The sequence below is a fragment of the Mobula birostris genome, chromosome 14 (assembly GCF_030028105.1).
Source record: "Mobula birostris isolate sMobBir1 chromosome 14, sMobBir1.hap1, whole genome shotgun sequence".
NCBI classification, from domain to species: domain Eukaryota; kingdom Metazoa; phylum Chordata; class Chondrichthyes; order Myliobatiformes; family Myliobatidae; genus Mobula; species Mobula birostris.
The window spans coordinates 66627826-66646437 of record NC_092383.1 but is presented as its reverse complement, the minus strand read 5'-3'; the positions used below and the strand labels follow the sequence as shown (position 1 = coordinate 66646437).

General features: G+C 36.0%; 1 protein-coding gene across 2 annotated transcripts in view; it reads right to left on the bottom strand.

Annotated features, from left to right (window-relative positions):
• Positions 1 to 1292: 1292 nt before the first annotated feature.
• Positions 1293 to 18612, bottom strand: part of LOC140209951 (mitogen-activated protein kinase 14) — a 47097-nt gene continuing 29777 nt past the window's right edge. Inside the window, exons 7-12 of one of the 2 annotated variants that reach the window (XM_072278638.1) lie at positions 16791 to 16905; positions 14382 to 14453; positions 9044 to 9123; positions 5762 to 5840; positions 4315 to 4488; positions 1293 to 2149 (exon numbers count right to left, since the gene is read on the bottom strand). In XM_072278638.1, the coding sequence (XP_072134739.1) occupies positions 2076 to 2149; positions 4315 to 4488; positions 5762 to 5840; positions 9044 to 9123; positions 14382 to 14453; positions 16791 to 16905 (594 nt within the window). In that variant the 3' untranslated portion in view covers positions 1293 to 2075. Of the gene's footprint in view, positions 2150 to 4314; positions 4489 to 5761; positions 5841 to 9043; positions 9124 to 9698; positions 9779 to 14381; positions 14454 to 16790; positions 16906 to 18612 lie in introns of both variants that reach the window. The other variant, XM_072278637.1, reaches the window with a different exon arrangement.

The following is an 18612-nucleotide window of genomic DNA, read 5'->3' as shown; positions in this document are numbered from 1 at the left end:
AATCAGCAACCATGTGGCAGCAACTCAATCCTTAAAAACATGCAGACATGGTCAAGAGGTTCAGTTGTTCAGATCAAACATCATAATGGGGAAGAAATGTGATCCAAGTAACTTTGATCGTGGAAGACAGGGTGATTTAAGTATCTCATATCTCAGAAACAGGTGATGTCCTGAGACTACCATGCACAACCATCTCCCAAGTTTACAGAGAATTGTGTGGAAAACCAAAGAAAAACAGTACGAAGCATTCCACGCGTGAAAATGCACTGTTAATGACAGTGGTCAGGGGAGAATGGCCAGACTGGTTCAAGCTTACAAGATTGCAACAGTGATTCCAATAGCCATGTGTAACAACAGTGGTGTGCAGAAGAACATCTCTGGACGCACAACGTGTCCAACCTTGAAGTGAATGGGCAACAGCAGCAGGATATCACACTGTGTTCCACTCCTGTACCTGGCTGTACGTACATCTTCCACAGAATATCAGAAGTAGTAATTATGTTTTTCATAACACGGCATTACTTTGGTTGAAGTTTCAGTTAATTGTCATTTAACCAGACATGAATACCCATGAAAATGGCCAAACGAAACAGCATTACTCTGGGACCAAGGTGCAAAACACAGCACTAACAGTCATACACGAAACTAACACATAGCACATGTAAGAGAGGTGTAAAAGACAAAAAATGGTCCCCAAGTCCTTGAATGTTGCAGCAGTCTGTAGTGAAATACAATACAGCTTGTCTTCTGCTGACTGAATACTGAAGAGCAGCACCGATGCCTACAGCACAGACTCCTGTCTCTCCCCCGAACACTGCCAACAAGCGACACTGCAACCTGAGGCTTAGTCCACACTACGCTGGAGGCCACGCAGCTCCCCCACCGTTCTCCAATAAACCAGTGAACCAGACTTATAGCATTCCATATTATCAATATCCAACAGGACCTTGCAATCACAAGAAAAGTGATTAAGATAATCACTCGCTGTCCAAATACACACTGCCTTCGCACACCAACTTCAATGTCTCTCTGATGCAGGCCAGCAGCACAGTCTGTACCAAGTCCAGCCTCTTCAGTTTTCTCCATGAGGTAGGCCTGTGTTACTTTGAATTCTTAATGTCCAGCATGGTCTTGCAATAATTAAAAAATACATTAAAAAAGACAACATACCTTTGGTTAGCCCTGTAGAAGTCACTGTGACCAAGCACACCACCATCTTACCACAAGTAGTCTTGAAGAAAACATTTTTATCAACTTCCCAGACATAATATACACTTAATTTTGAAAAAGCATTTGAATTTATTTCAGAATAGTTTATTGTATGGTCTCACTACAGTATCACACTTTGTAAGTCACATCCAATTACAATGAAGAACTCTAGAAGTACATAGAACAACTGGAGTAATTATGAAAATATTTTTCATATACATCTACCTAACCTTGCACAAGAGTGAAGTATATTAATACAAATATGTATATTTACCTATACCTTTGAATTTCTGCCACAACATTCCCATTCCAAATCCCTTATAAACAGTGAAAACATGCACTCTTAGTTAGTAGTAGTATTGCTGAACAGTCAAGTAGGTTTTAAAATTGAAATCACAATAAAAACAATTGCTTCTTTTATGCTGTAAACAGCAAATACATCTATAAATTAATGTACATCCCATCTGTACTTTATATAAAAGTAACAATTACTGCTTGCATGTTTTTTTTTTAGGTGTGGGTGACTTTTGTACAGATAATTAAACATTTAAAATAGTATGCATTTCTAAAAATAAGGCATACAAATACACAGAAGTTTACCAGTTCGAATGAGTGCTTGCAAAAGTTCTTGTTAGCAAACAGTTCACAGTGGATGATAATGGCAATATACAAAAAGCTGGCAATTGTCCAGGATTTAGCAAAACATGCGGGATGTAGAATAATTGTTACGAAAGTTTCATTTTGCCCTCACCCATAAAATCTGCCATCAAGACCATGATAGGCACTTGATAATATTGGAAAGGACCATCAGTCGAACTGGTTAAGTCCTCACAGTGATGCGATACAAATATGGGAGTAAAAGGTTTTCATGATTCCAATTCCATACTCTCAGAGACTAGCTCCGGTGGCACAAAGCTCATTACTTCTTCATGGGTTAGTCCTGAAAAGAAAAGAGCTACAGTTTAGATACCTTGTGCAATTTTATTAAGCACAAACAAAAACACAGAATAAAACCATGTCACAATGAAGATTCAGATGCTGTATGATCCAATTAAGCAAACATTAGTGTAAAATGCACACTAGATTTGCGAACAAACAGCCACTCAGGGGAGTTTATGTCTCATACTACTCTTTAACAAAAGACATTCAGTGTTGGACATTTCCAGCACTTGTTTATCTAGTTTTATGCATATAAAAGGAAACCAGCCTCCAGTGAAGTAACCATTGTAGGGAAGGGCTGTGTTTGAGCTGTAAATGCTGTGGTTGCCTGTCTACATTTCAATTTAAGAAAGGAATCAGTTCTTATCTGAACTAAATTAATCAAATTGTTTTACATTCTATACTCAGCACATCACAACTTTCTCATAGGTAATAAGAGATGAAGTTTAAATGCTGGCTATGAAGTGATTGAAATATCCAGTAAATTAATGGAAATACTTCTCTAATGGGGAGGAAAGCAACAATTTTATCTTGATTCGCAAATCTACTCTCAGGATGACCACCCACAAGATAGCTCTAGTGAAAAATCCTGCACACTTCAGATTTTGTATGTGGTCAAGAATTTGATAGTGTACATTAGAGTTTTGAAAGAGACAGCAGATGTTCTAATTATGATCTACGAATTTTTGTAAACTGTGGGATTGACCCTGTGGATTGGAGAGCAACAGAAGTGACTCCACTATACAAAGGAGAGAGAAAAAACAGGGACTACGGAACTCTTAGTCTAAAACAGTAGTGAGAATAATGATGGGACCTATTATAAAGATTACACTTTTAGAATGCCTAGAAAATATGACTGAGCAGTCACCATGGATATGGGAAAGGGAATTTATGCATGACTAATCCACTGCAGCACTTTAAGGATATTGGCAGTGAAATAAATAAGAACCAATTAATCTTACGTATCTGGATTTTTGGAAGGCTTTCAATAAAGGAAACATTAAATTACAATACAGTTTGAGCACTATTCAGGAGCAAGATATATTATGCATCAAGAATTATTTTTTGGGCAGAGTGAAAACAAAAGGATCCTTCTCGGGTTGGCAAGCTATGACAAGTGGGGTGTAACAGGAACTAGTGTTATTCACAACCTTTTTCAATGATTTGGCTAAGGGGACGAAATTTATTTCCAAGATTACTGGATGATACCAAACTATGAGGGATTATGAGTTTGGAAGATAGTGTAGGTTTTGAATGGATATGACGAGTTGAATGAGTGGGGGTGAACACAGCTGATCAAATACAAAATGGAATTTCTTTTTAAATGGCAAGAGACTGGGTAGTATGAGTCAGAGTGAAATCATATCAAAAGGAGACAATTTTTCCCCACAGTGTCTGCACCAATAACCAGGAACTCACTCACACTAACCTTATACTGATCTTTTTTATTTTCCTCACCTTCCCATCATCACCCCCAGGTTCCGCCACTCACCAACTACTAGGAGCATATTACAGTGGCAATCTAACTTGCAAACAAGCAAATTTTTGGAATGTGGTGAGAAACTAGGGCACTCAGAGGAAACCCAAGTGGGCACAGAAAGGATGTGCAGGTTCCACGCAGGTAGCACTGGAGGTCAGGATTGAAACTGGGAGTCTTGAAATAGGGGTCAAAATCTTGAACAGCCTATCCCTTATTCTAAGACTAAGAGGCAGAAAAAGCTCATTATTCAGGATAGTGAATATCAGCCCTTACAGGCTGAAGAGATTTAAATCGTTTTGAATTAACTCAATAAGGATAGATTTCTGGATATTACAAAATTTAAGATATACAGGGATGGTACAAGAAAGTGACACTGATGTGGAACTTCAGCCATGAGCTTGTATGACAGAACAAGATCACTGGGCCAGATGCCTCATTCTGCTTTTATCACTTAATATCATGTTCACTGATCAAAAAGGTGGGTTTTGTATTCATGGATGCAGTCAATCATGTAACAGAATGTTCCCAATTCAAACCAAAGCCAGATTCAAATTGCTTAACTTGAAGTGAAAATTTCATTATCTCAGCAGTGCTCACAATGAAGGAATAAGAGTGACAATACTGCTACAAACTGTTGATCTTCAAGCAGTTTTTTCCAGAAATATAAAAATAATAGTTACACTTACTTTTCCATTCTTCTATTTCAAGCTCCCTGCTTTCAAAAGACTGGTCATAAGGATCTGCTTCCGGCTCATCATCTGGGTCATGATACTGAGAGAAATAAGAATGAGCCAAGGCTTCTGCTGCTGTGATCCTCTTATCTGTGTCCAGCACAAGCATTTTCTCCAAAAGGTCAACAGCTACATAACACAATAAAAATGACTCGCATGAAACATTTGACAAAGATGCATTTGTAAAATTATATTATTATTCAGAAGCAAGCATTCATAGTCACACCATGTGAAATTTTCATGTCCATACAAGCTAAATATTAAGCAGGAAACACCATCTTTGTGAAATTATTTCTGCATGTTTCTTATCTCCTTAAACATGAAATATGTAGGTGAAAAAAATGCTGAATATAAATACTCTCCCAGTGGTTTCAGCAGCTAATGGTGGTTTACACTGTTAAGTGCTTAACCCATTAAATCAACAGTGGTTACAAGCAGCAAATATCAGTCCCCAAAAAAAAAACACACTGGGGTAGTTAAAGCAAAATTTATTGGTTGTGTTTAGTTCATGTGGTACAAGTAAAGGAGGATATTTACCATTATTTATCATTAAGCATCCCTTATCTAGTAACTACTTTTCATACAATTAAAACAAATATAATCCTGAACCTTAGTATTAGATCAATCACATTCTAATATTGCTATGCTACTTTTGGACAAATCGTTAAACTTGACTTATTTGAATTGCTACTTGATAATGCAGAGAGCTGAATTAACACTTCATGTCCTTGAATGTGCTGTCCAAGACAAAACGATCACTGAAGCAACTTTGGGAACATCAGCATTTCTGTTTTATTACAAATGCAGAATCTGAATGGCTGAATAAGTTTTGAGCACAGCTTTATAATTAACTCCAATGATTATGTGAAATAACTCCACCCTTATGCCAGTATTGATATGGTGGTGTCATTATCAAGTGCCAACACCATTGTCAAGTGGTTGAAAACAGGTTTATATCTACAATCCTAACAGGAATAATTAGACCTCTTAGTCTACTTTTACACTCCCTCTCTACTACCTCTAACACAGAAATATTGCAGAAGAATTACTGCTGTATTATCATTAGAAACAAGTTGGCAAGGATAATTATAAAAATTCATCCTGACCATTTGCAACAAGAGAATTTAGCTACCTATCAAGATGTCCAGTGACAATGCTATCAATATTCTGGGGCTTACAATACACCGGAAATTCAGCTGGATCAACAACATACTGTATACAGTTGCTGGGTCTAAATCCCTGAATTCTTCCCCGACATCACCATGCGATTATAATTAGAAAGATTTCAGCAGTTTAAGGTGGTTCCACACCCACCTTCTCCAGGAAATTAACAATGGGCAGTAAATGACAGCATTGCCCAGATCCCAAAAATATTTAAAAGTATGGATACTTAAAAAAGTACCTTGAGGATTAGCTCCAATGAATACATCTTCAAAGCACTGTTTTGGCATATGCTGTAATGACTGGATGTAGTTTCTCGCCTGTAGACAAAACATAAATAAATCTAGTAATCTAGGTTTCAATAATCTACTCCGGATCCTCACTGCACATCTTCTTGAGTCTTTCACAGAGACATTCAAACCATGCATGGAGCATTAAACCATCAGGTAGATCAGTTTTGTGCTACACTCTTTGCAACAATCAAATATTTCTATTACAGGCAAAGCGATTAGTTCATGGTTATATCCCAAAATTCCTTAGAACTATCTGTGCTAGTCAGATCACAATGTCATCCATTTGGTTCTAAAGTTGTATAATGGATAAAACTCAAGAAATGGTACAATATTTATCAAGCTCACCATTCGGCCCAACTTGTCTCTAACCTTCCACATAATCTCCATTGCCCAGCACTTAATCAATGGCCCTCTATACTTCAGTTATTCAAGTGTTCAACTAGATTCAAATGCTTTCAGTGACTGAACTACTCTCAGGAAATGCATTGCAGGTGCTCACCACTCTCTGGGAAAAGATTCCAATTATATCCCCATTGAATCTCTTCCCCCTTAACTAAAAAAATCCTCTAATTTTATCTGTCTCTGATACAGCGGCAAGTTTCCTGCAGTGTGCCCTATCTACAAATCTCAATTTAGATAACTGAATTATGTCCTATTTTAACCTTTTCTACTCAAGGAAGAATAGACATAGTTTCTCTCATTTCTCCTCATAACTGAACTGCTCATCTGAAGGGGTTGGTGTTGGGTCCACTACTTTTCACACACTATATGTTTATGATATCGTTGACAGAATTGATGGCTTTGTGGCTGAGTTCGTGAATAAAACAAAGATAAAGTATTCCACAAAAGTCTTTTGCACATATATACACAGGAGGAGTGCCCAAGACTTTTGCACAGTACTGTATTTATCAACATGGAATGGAGAGAGAGTTTGTAAATCTGGCTGGAGTAAAGGATGTTGGGAGGGGCATGGGACAGGTGGCAGAGAAGTGTCAGGGCCGGAGGGTAGCACAGGTAAAAATACGCCCAGCCCTGAGACATCAGGCAAGGTCATTTGATTCCAAACAATTGGTTTATTCATTACAGAACGTCTCTCTGGTGCTTCCCTTTCCCTTCCCTCTTCCTCTCCCCTTCCCCAACCACAATACCCTTCTCTCTGCCCCCTTTGCACTGTCTACAATAGCCATGCATATCAGAATCAGGTTGATCACTCACATGTATTAAAATGTGTTTTTTTTGCAGCAGCAGTATAGAGCAAAACATTACATTACTACAGTGCTGTGCAAAAGTCTTAGGCACCTTAGCTATATACTGTAAATGTGCCTAAGACATTTGCACAGTACTGTAGACGGAGGGTAAGATAGCGTTGAGGGAAAAGGGAGTATGGAGGAGGACCTGGACAGATTAGGAGAATGGGCAAAGAAGCTGCAGATGGAATACAGTGTAGAGAAGTGTATGGTCATGTACTTTGGTAGAAAAAATAAAGGAGTAGACTTTACAGAACGGACAGCAAATTAAGGAATTGGAGGTGCAAAGGGATTTGGAAGTCATGATGCAGGACTCCCTAAATGTTAACTTGCAGTTGAGTCAGTAGGAGGAAGGCAAATGCAATGTTAGCATTCATGAATATAAAAAGGATCTAACACTGAGGTTTTAAAAGGCATTGGTCAGAAAGAAAAAATGTGCTGGTATTGGAGAAGGTCTAGAGGAGGTTTACAAGAATGACCCCGGGAATGAAATGAATTAATGTACAGAGAGAGCTTGATGGCTCTGTGCCTGTACTTGCTGGAGTTTAGACGAATGAAGGACGGACCTCATTGAAATATACTGAATATTGAAAGGTCTACATAGAATGGGTGAGGAGAGGATACTTCCAATGGTTTGAGAGGCTAGGACCAGAGGACACAGCCTCAGAATAGAAGAGTATCCCTTTCAAAGAGGTGAGGTAGAATTTCTTTACTCAGAAGGTGGTGAATCTGTCAAATTCATTACCACAGATAGCAATGAATGCCATGTCACTGAGTATAGTTAAAGTGGAGACATACATTTTTGATTAGTACTGGCACAAAGGTTAAGAGAAGAAGGCAAGAGAATGGGGCTGAGAGAGAAAACAAATCAACTATGATCGAATGACTGAGCACATATGATGGCCTGAATGGTCCAATTCTGCTCCTGTGTCTTATGCCCTACTCCCAGGCAACATCCTGCTGGTCTCCCATCTCTAAATGAGGTGATTTTGGGAATAAAAATGTTTTAATGTTGCAGGTATAACATGCCACAACCTGTTCAGGAGTGCATTTTGCTTACTTTTGTCAGAATCACACAAAATTACTCAAGGTAATTACCAGAACATTTGATGTATTTGGTAGTCAGAGCAGCAGTTCAGTAAACAAGGCTGAACTTTCATACTATCCCAACTTCTTAATTTATAAGAAATCACAATAATTTAAGGATATTGACATCATATATGAATGTAAAGTTCATACAATTTTACTCCCTAGAATAGTTAAATTTACAAAGAACAATGACAAATAGCTAACTTCATTCACTCTTAGACATGCAGCATCTTTCCAAAAATAAATATTACTCTGAATGTTCAATTTCTGAATTGGGTTGTATGTTGAAGCATTTATACAAAATACTTTCTTGGTTAAATGATAAAACCTTTAAATGGTTTTAGAGAGTGGCCCTACACACTGACCAAGCTACACAAACAGAACTCAATAGCAATAAAATCTCAATTGCTAAAGAATAATAAAAGGGAAAATCAGCTCCTTCAAACTTCACTAGAAATGTATGATGACTTGACAGCCACCAAGAAAAACTTCCTCTCCAAAAGGCTCTGCATATCACATGGTTCAGAATCATATCTATTCATGTTCCCAATCTGCAAGAAACAAAAACAGCAATTTCATGCACCAAATTATTGATTGCAAGCCTAACCAACATTGTGCTGCATTTCCATTAGATAGGTTAATAATGGAATACTACATGGGCCTTCAGAAACCTATGTGGATATGCTGACTCACAAACAACTTGTATATCAAATTTGGCATTTTGCCCATGGATTTACATGGAAACAGAAGACAATCATCCCAAACCAAAAATAACTGGCATCTGTTCACTGCTAAATTGACAACATTAGCTAAGAACTCCATTGATCCAAATATAGAGAATACATATTCATCAAAAATCCTCCCTGCACAGAGCTCATCAACAGCCTGTCTCACCTCATAGCCGGGCATCCTATTAATTAAGGATGCTGGAGGGGTTCCTGTCAATCTCATGATCTGTTGAAGCTGATTAATATCTTGAACGCCCAGGTCAAGGCGTTTATCCGTTTTTCAAAAGGATACTCAAGTTTGGAAAAAACTTTTCTCATCTTCTTAAATAACAATTTTAGCAAAATTCATGTGCTACTGGTTCCTACATTAGAAAAGTATAATGTTGCATTGGAAAATAAAAGACAGAACATGCAAGGGTGAGGGCTGAAGCAATGATATCTGAGAAGCATGCCATGGTGTTAGATTTGTTAGTGTTAAATGGTTGTTACCATGCTTCTTTTAAAAATAAAAAAGCACTTCAAATATAACTACAAACAATATTTTGAATCAAATTTCATTTAATAAACTTGAATATTAACAGATATTTTTGTTAATTTTGGCTTGTTATGCAGCATGTTAAAACATTACCTACAAAACTATCGCTGTATTAACTAAAATCACCGTACCGACAAACAAAACACTTCTAAAAGTAAATCAAACAGTGCCAATTAAATTTGGTGAATCTGTGCTTTGGTAGTGTAATTTAAAGCACTGCAAGAAATCATTTATCAGGTGTGGTCAATAACTACCAGCAGAAAGTACAGGCAATGCATAAACTCACAGAATCAGATGATATTTTCATCAAAAGTTCTGGCCCTGGTGTTCCGACGAGTTGCATTATTAGCTTCAACTGATCAATATCTAACATCGTAACATAAAGGAAAACATAGGGGACAGGTTATAACAAAAACGGCCAATGTATTTTAGAGTTGTAACGATAATGGAATTCAGAGGAATCATGAGCCAATGGTCATGGATGATATCAGCTTATCCATATTTTGTTAGTGTTTTTAAGTTCTGATTTGCTTAAACTGTATTGGCAGGACTTATTCTTACCTACTGCAGTCACTACTTAATTAAAAACATTGAATAGTTAACTTTAACGAGCTCAGTTACTTCCAATTGTTTTTATTTATAAATTGTATTATGTGAAAATCAAATTACAGTACAACTTCATTCTGGACTTTCTGAAGCTTTCCTTGATGGTTTTTGTTTTGACAATAGCTTTCATGCACTTACAATATAATACTGGAGTTATTTTAAAAAATGTTTGAAAGGTATTTTGATCTGATTAGTGATAACAAGCTGCCCCTCTCCGTCTATGGAATTTTCTGGTTCTTCCAGTGCTTTACATTATTTGTGGAAATTTGGCTTTAAATCTTATTAATCAATGTTTTTCTTATTCATCCATATTATTAAAAATAATAGCCAATATGTACAACCTTCACAGTATTTGCAGAATAAGGAACTGTTCCAGCTTAACATTATTTCCATATTACCGATACAACTCTAAACCAGAGGCAAAATAAAAGTATCCTGTTCAGACATTTTACTGTCTCTATTCCTTCCTACCTTCTGGAGACCTTTATGCTCTTGCAATAGCCACAACATGGATGATAGATTAATGCAAAAACCTACTGGAGAGTATGTGGTTATAGAACTACAGATATTACCAGTGATGGCCTTTTGTGAAATCCAATGTCAGTGACATGACTGAAATTTGTTAGTACTGAGCTCCAGCTCACTCAAACGAGATCAAAAGTCAGATTTCAGTTTACCTTTATTCAACTGAATTAAATTTATGAAATCAAAAATATAAATGCTTAAGATGTGAACTCCCAAATGTTTTAAGTATTCTATTAATGCTAAATGCACTTCAGTACATAAACAATTACATTTATTTTAAGTAATCTTCAAGATTTGCAGATAAATCTTTTAACTGTTGTGGACCTTGGTATAAGAGCATTATTTACTTTGATTCTGCATCAGAAAAAGAATTGAAAGTGCACATTAGTGAAGCAGCCAGTTTACAATATTAATCATTATATCAAGGATTCAAGCCAATTTTTTTTATTGAGCATAGAAGCAGAGTGCAAGAGGTAGTTTAAAAAAAAAATAATCACAAGAAGCTTCCCATACAAGGTTACAAATTAAAATAGAGCATCTGTGATGCAGAATAATTTCAAATCCCATTTGATTTGCTCAGGAAATTCAAATACTTGAATTGAAATTAGTTTTTATTTCATGCTAAGGAATTAATGTTTTCTTCAATTAAATGCTAGAATTATATCTCTTTAATCATCATTCAGGTGCTCATTCAAGTTGGCATACAGTTCTAGCAACATGATTAACTCTCATATAACTTGCCCAATTATCCACTCTGGCAGTTTTAACATGCCTTCCTTTCAATTGTTAGTGTACTCAAAAGCAGTCTAAACTTTATCATCTAATTTCCATATACACTTACTAATAAAATCTGTTTAATACAGAACAGAAACCCCCAACTAGCACTCCACTTCCAACAAAATACAGCCTCGTTACTCAACATAATGCCCTTATTGAGAACAGTTTGATCTGCGTGGACTGAAAACTGAGCATGGAATTGATTCAGCTCAACGGCTGTGTTGCCGGGTACTTCAATCCATTAAATTCATCAAGCTAGCTCAGCAATAGCTCAACTCAGTTAAGATGGTTCTAGTTCTCAACATCTTAAAAAGGAATGCAATTATTCAAAATACCAAAAATTGAAGTTATTGGTGATTTTAATTTTACCATTTAATCTCAAAACTATATCCTGTCAAGTCCCTGCTTCATAAATTTTTAAAACTCAATTCAGCACTTCAATAATACTTTTAACATGAAAGTTTGATTATAGCTACATTCAAAAGTAGTATGTTCTTAACTTTCCTGTAGCTTAAGTATTATGAGTTCTAGCTAATTATTGAAATGCTTGTCTGTGCAGGATTAGGTTAGTAAAAATAAAATAAAGCATGAGTGAGAACAGATGGTAGTATGGCTCATGCAAATTTCAAATAATCATGGAGTTATAACACAGAGACACTTTCCTTTAGCAATTCTGTGACAACCACAAATGAAGCAGCAATTGCAAACTTCCTTCTGTGCGAAGTGAAAATTAAATCAAGAGCAAATATGCATTGGGAAAATAGGTTAATAGGAAGACATTCCAAAGCAACACAAAGCATAACTTCATGCATAAAGTGTTAACAAACCTATAAATGATTTTAAAATTAAAGGTCATCTGAAAATTATTTCTATACAATTTTATCATACTAAAATTAGCAATCTTCATAAAAAGAATTACAGGTCAAAAATGCCTCAATTTTTTTCAATTGATAGGCAACTTATAGAACCAATCAAAAATCTAGATACATATTATGGTTAAACAATCCAATATATAGAAATATTATATCACAATACGAACAATTGTTAAACATAACTAATATGCAATGAACAATTTGTCTGCTTAAAAGTGTAGCTGTCTAATATAATACATAAAGACCATCAAACATAAAATACTAAACAACATGAAAGTTCAGAAAGTGTTTCATTATTACATAGTGGCCATAGAAGCTTAATTTTCCCCAACAGAAATTAGAACTAAAGTCATTTTACTGCACTTCAAAGTATACAAGGACTGGGGTAATCAGAAGGTAGCTACAAGAATCAAGACCCAATACAAAAGGACGATCTTGGAAATGAAGCTGGAGCTCCTTGGAAATTATTTGAAGTTTCACTATTAAACAAAATATAGTTTCATTAGGCAAATTTTTTTTTTTTTTTTGATGAACTGGTCCAAGCTTAACTGGTCAGATTCTGAATTGGAGCAGAACCCTATACCATATAGAAGTTTAAAAAAGTTCCATCTGAAGCAAGCTGCATTGTTATGTTATATACATTAACAGAAACAGTATTTTTGGAACAGAAAACCATTAACAGCTAGTAATTATTATTACTTACTAAGAAATTCTGTGGCTTAACATTTTAAGAAATGTTACTGAATGGGGATCTACATTTTGGAAACATCCAAGCAAAATTCAAATAATTTCAAGTAAGTACTTAAGCACCTTGCAGTGAGCAGCTCACAGCCTAGCAACACAAAGTAATTTCTGAAAATTTTCAAGCTACCAAATTGGACAAGTCTACAAAACAGCTTAAATGATTACATTCCCAGGTCACCCAGCTTTATTCAAAACTTTTATAAATTGAAAGCATTAGATCAAATGAATAAAATATTTTTATAAAAAGTAATGGCGTGTCCAATACTCCAAACAGCATTTTGAGTTTTTTCGTTTTGATAGTAGTAAAGTTTAAGGGTAATTTCTTCACAAAAAGTAACAATGCTATGCTACTCTTAACTAAAAGACAAGTTTTGAAATATGCTGCACGCTAATTTTCAAAAGAGAGTTCAATAAAATGCTTGTGAAAGAATGCCAAAATGTTTTCAATGTTTTCATTGAGAACATACACCAAATTGCCAAATTACCATAATATTTTGAGAATAAGAACACCTCAGAAGTATGATCTGGAAAGAGAACAAGGCAAAGTCTAACACTTTTGAAAACAGATTGAAGATACTTGGTTACATTTCCTTAAGTCAGGGGTCCCCAACCTTTTTTTCCACCGCAGACCGGTTTAATATTGACAATATTCTTGCAGACCGGCGGACCCGGGGGGGGGGGGGGGGGGGGGGGGGTGTTCAAGTTCAACAGTGCGTGATGACAGGGAATGAGGAAAGGTGCAGCTGACTCATATCGTTTCATATCGCCAAATCATCTCGCTTCCTCGTGGCCCGGTAGCACATGCTTTGCAGCCCGGTGGTTGGGGACCACTGCCTTAAGTGGCCAGACTCATGTTAGTGAGAACCAGATACCACAGGTGATTTGAGTTCTGGATTAAGTTGAAATGAAGTACATCTGGCCAGGTGGCTCTCCAGCAAGACAATTACCAAAAGTATTTTGCATTTTTGACAAGTCAACATCAGTCTTGTACCCATGCTACCTTGAAAAGGAATTTATACAATAAGTTTCGGCTGAATAGTTGCTAAAAGTCTAACAACAATTTAGTTTACTTTCCAAAACACATGTTTTAAAATAAATCTTACAACTGATAAACCCATCTCATGAGAATATTTATGAAATAATACGAAATGAAAAAATCTGTTTTAAAATCAAAAAATTTGTATTCACACTGATGGATGCAGAGGAACACAAATCACTTCTCCTTAAAATAGGGTTTGATTACTGTGGTAATCTCAGTCAATGCAATATTTAAATAGTAATTGTTTTTGCAAATTGACCAATTTTCAATATATTGCACTTAACAAGACATAATAAAACAGTTTACTGAAGGTATAAATTTTACCTGAAACAAAACCTTCTACCTGCCCACATGCAAGAATGACAAGCAATTTTTCTTTTTTAAAAACTAATACAATGAAGGATACGGTCAGTGCCTGGAAATAAAGTCTTTCCTGTCAGTAGCTCTGCCATGATGCACCCAACGGACCAAATATCAACTGGAGGCAAAAGAGAACAGTGTTTTAATTTGATCATGTATAGATTCTGTGGACAAAAATCATTTTTACAATACTTAAAGCATTTATCATGTTCATTCCTCTGAGGTGAGGTGTGGCGGGGGGGGCGAAGGAGGTGGAAGAGGGCACTGCAGAACAGGTCAGTTGAAGTCAGCTAAATATAAACATAAGAACAAATATAAATACATTAGTGAAACAATTGAGATACCAAGAAGGATGGAGGCATAATCAACATTAAAAGTTCATGCCATATTCAGAGCATTCATTTAAATGTAAAGTCAACGATGTTACATAGGCAAGTAAATCAGAAAGGATGTGGTGGTCCTTAACATGGGAAGCAAGGTGTAACAAGGCTATGAATAATTTAAATACTACATTTAGTATGCCTTTTTTGCCACCATATCTGCAAATTAATTTTAAGAATTGCACTGATATACAGATAAAAAATGAACAAATAGCCACAAGTCACAACTACAGATATGGTTAAACTACTCAGTAGAAATTTCAAGCTAAAATATCGTCATAAAAGTTATAACACTGGAGAACAATTATTCAGAAAAACAGCATCTAAAAAATAAAACCTTTGCAAACTTCTTTTTAATAAAACTACTTACTATTACCACTAAAGATTAACTCTATTGAAAATCAAGTTTGCGAAATAACACAAAGTTTAAAAATAATCATAATACAATAGCAATGTGTATACATGTAAATAAAATGTGTATTACTTTTTCCATAATTTTCATACGAGAAGTTTATACTTCAAATTCCTACAGGTTTTCTGGGATACTGCCAGCAAAACTAATAGAAACCACTGCCTGCAGCCTATGACTACATGAAATTAATTCCTCTCCTTCACTTTTATTGAGCTATCAGACAAAAAAACACAGAAAATACTGAGGAAACAACCACGTCAGACAGCATCTATAGAAATAAACAGTTGACATTTCAGTCCGAGACCCTTCAGAATCCTGATGAAGGATCTCAGCTCAAAACGTCGACTGTTTATTCATTTCTATAGATGCTGCCTGACCTGCTGAGTTCCTCCAGCATTTTGTGTGTGTTACAATAGATCTCCAGCATCTGCAGAATCTCGTGTTTAGACAAAGTAAAAAGCTAAAGAAAAGAGTGGTTTTCAGTTTTGTTTTTCAAGCAACCTGTTTTAACCAAATGGCTCATCCATGCAACCCAATAATGATAACTTGCTAACTAACCGTAAATCTATTTGTAGGCATTTAAACGCTAAAAGTTTAGAGATATTAGTAAATAAAATTTCATTGTTACACAAGGAGAGGCAGGATGTGCAGTTTTCCAGCTTGTAGACAAATGCTCTCAGGCTTCTTTCACCTGTCTTTCTCCCCAGACCCCTGAGCTATTTGTTATCTAGGCTCCATGGGCCCCACACTGCTGCTCCTTCCCTGATCAATTTTGGTCACTCATTTGGTAACATCCCATAATGATGGCAGGGGGTGGGTGGTGGAGTGGGTAGCGATCATAACTTTGAAAACTACTCCCTTATTAGATTCCACAGATAATCTAAACAGAGTCAATTTTTAAGCTTTGTTATATTTTGCAATGTTTTTTTTCCAATTTTCAGTGTAGAGAAAGTTTAATCAAGGGCAAAAATTAATATACTTCAGTACTGAGCATATGTCAATGAGTCTGACAATCAAAATTAATTCGATAGTGAAGCTTTTTTTTAATTTACACAGAAGAAAACACTGTTGTAAGCTTTCAGGAATTGAGGAAGACTATCGAAAGGAACTAATGAAACAAATGCCAGTCAGCAAAATTTTATCAAAATATAGTCAGCACAAAATTTGTGAAATTATAGAACAAATTAAGTTCTCGATATTTAAAACTGCTTTCAATATTTTGCAACACGTCTGTGCATTTACACAACTTGTCAAGCTATTAGTTGATCAGCAAATAAAGTAGTTCCCAAATAATAAGGCTCTTGCAGCAAACAAGTATGTTTAAACACAAAGGAGAAAAATGGCAGTAACATACTTGTTAAACATGTTTGAATGGTTTGGAAACAATAATTTTACAAAAATAATTAATCTTACAAGCAGACAAAAGACCCAATCCAACATGCCAACATAAACAGTAAGAATATTTTTCATCTTGAAAAAAGTGGCAATGTAGTTTCATACAACATAGAAGTAGGAAGTTGCATGCAATAACTAAGAAATTGTTTAATTCAATATCCTCTTCCCAAGCGAAAGAGGTAAATCGTGTCTACAATTAATATAAAGTTAACAGAAACTGTTCAGGAATTAAACCTAGGAAATAATTGCCTGGACTATTGTATCCCACCTGTTTGATTGTAATGCATCCAATTTAGCATGATCTCCGGTGCTCTATACCATCTTGTGGCTACATATCCAGTCATTTCGTCATCAGTATGACGAGCCAATCCAAAGTCCAAAATCTATAATCATAAAATGATTATATTAGACAAGAATCATTTTCCTATGCCCTTTAAAGTAACAAAACTCTAAATTTGCAGGACAAAGGAAAATATATCAATTACAAATAGCCTGTTCTGGAAATCAAAATAGCATCAGAAGATTAATCTTATGTCATTATATCAAACATAAAAAATACCTTAGCATTGACAAGTAACTAACTGTAGTGCCAAAAGTCACTAGTAAGCAGATCTGCAGCAAAACGAATGAAGTTGGAGGATAATGATTAAAGTTGGATTATCAGTGAGCACCATATGAAAAAGATTGGCCTACAATGTCTATAAAAAGAACTCATACGCTTGGAAGTTATATGTTTTATTGTTTTATAACTTTGAATCACAGTGGATTTAATTTGGAGTTTTTGATACAGATCAACAGAAAAAGACTTTCATAGCAAAGTGAAAATAGACCCCGACAAACTGATCTAAATTAATTACAAATATAAAACAACAAAGAACTTGATTACCAAAGTTTCACCCCTCTTTAAGATGGCACACCAAAGCATCATTGGTGCAGCCAATTGGTTTTAGAAGTCACATAATTAGTTAAATAGAGATCTGTTTTTGGAGACCTGTGTGCAGTCAAGGTGTTTCAATTGATTGTAGTAAAAAAAATACACCTGCATCTAGAAGGTCCAACTGCTGGTGAGTCAGAATCCTGACAAAAACTACACCATAAAAACAAAAGAACACACCAAACAACTCCACAAAAAGGTCATTGTAAAGCACCAGTCGGGGGGATACAGGAAATTTCCAAGTCATTGAATATCCCTTAGAGTATAGCTAAGTCAATCATCAAGAAATGGAAAGAATATGGCACAGCTGTAAATCTGCATAAAAACTGACTAACTGCAAGAAGGGAACTAGAGAGGGAAGCCATTGAGAGACCTATGACAACTCTGGAGAAGTTACAAGCATCAGTAGCTGAGATGGGAGAGACTACACATACATCAACTGTTGCCCAGGTGCTTCAGTAGTCACCGGGTGCTTTATGGAAGTGGCAAAAAGAAAGCTGCTGTTGAAAAAAATTGCATGAAATCTCAGCTAGAATGCATGTGGGAGACTCTGAAATCAGCTGGAAGAAGATGAAACCAAAATTGAGTTTTTTGACCATCAAACTAAATGCCAGGTTTGGTGCAAGCCAAACACCACACATCATCAAGAACACACCATCCCTACTATGAAACATGGTGTGACAGATATTTCACTGCAGCAGGCCCTGGAAGGCTTGTGAAGGTAGAGAGTAAAATGAATGCAGCAAAATACGGGGAAACCTTTGAGGTGAACCTGATGCAGTCTGCAAGGGAACTGCGACTTGGAAGAAGATTTGTTTTCTAGCAAGACAATGAGTAGAAGACAACCCAAGTATAAAGCCAAAGCTACATAAGAATGGCTTAAAAACAACAAAGTTAATGCCCTGCAATAGCCAAGTCAGAGCCCAGACCTCAATCCATTTGAGAATTTGTGGCTGGGGTAGAAAAGGGCTGCTTACTCAATCCCCATGCAATCTGACAGAGCTTGAGTAGTCTTGTAACGAAGAACGGGGAAAAATTGCAGTGTTTAGATGTGCAAAGCTAATAGAGACGTATCCTCACAGACTCAAGGTTGCAATTGCTGCCAATAGTGCATCAACTAAATACTGACTTGAAAGGGGTGAATACTGATGCAATC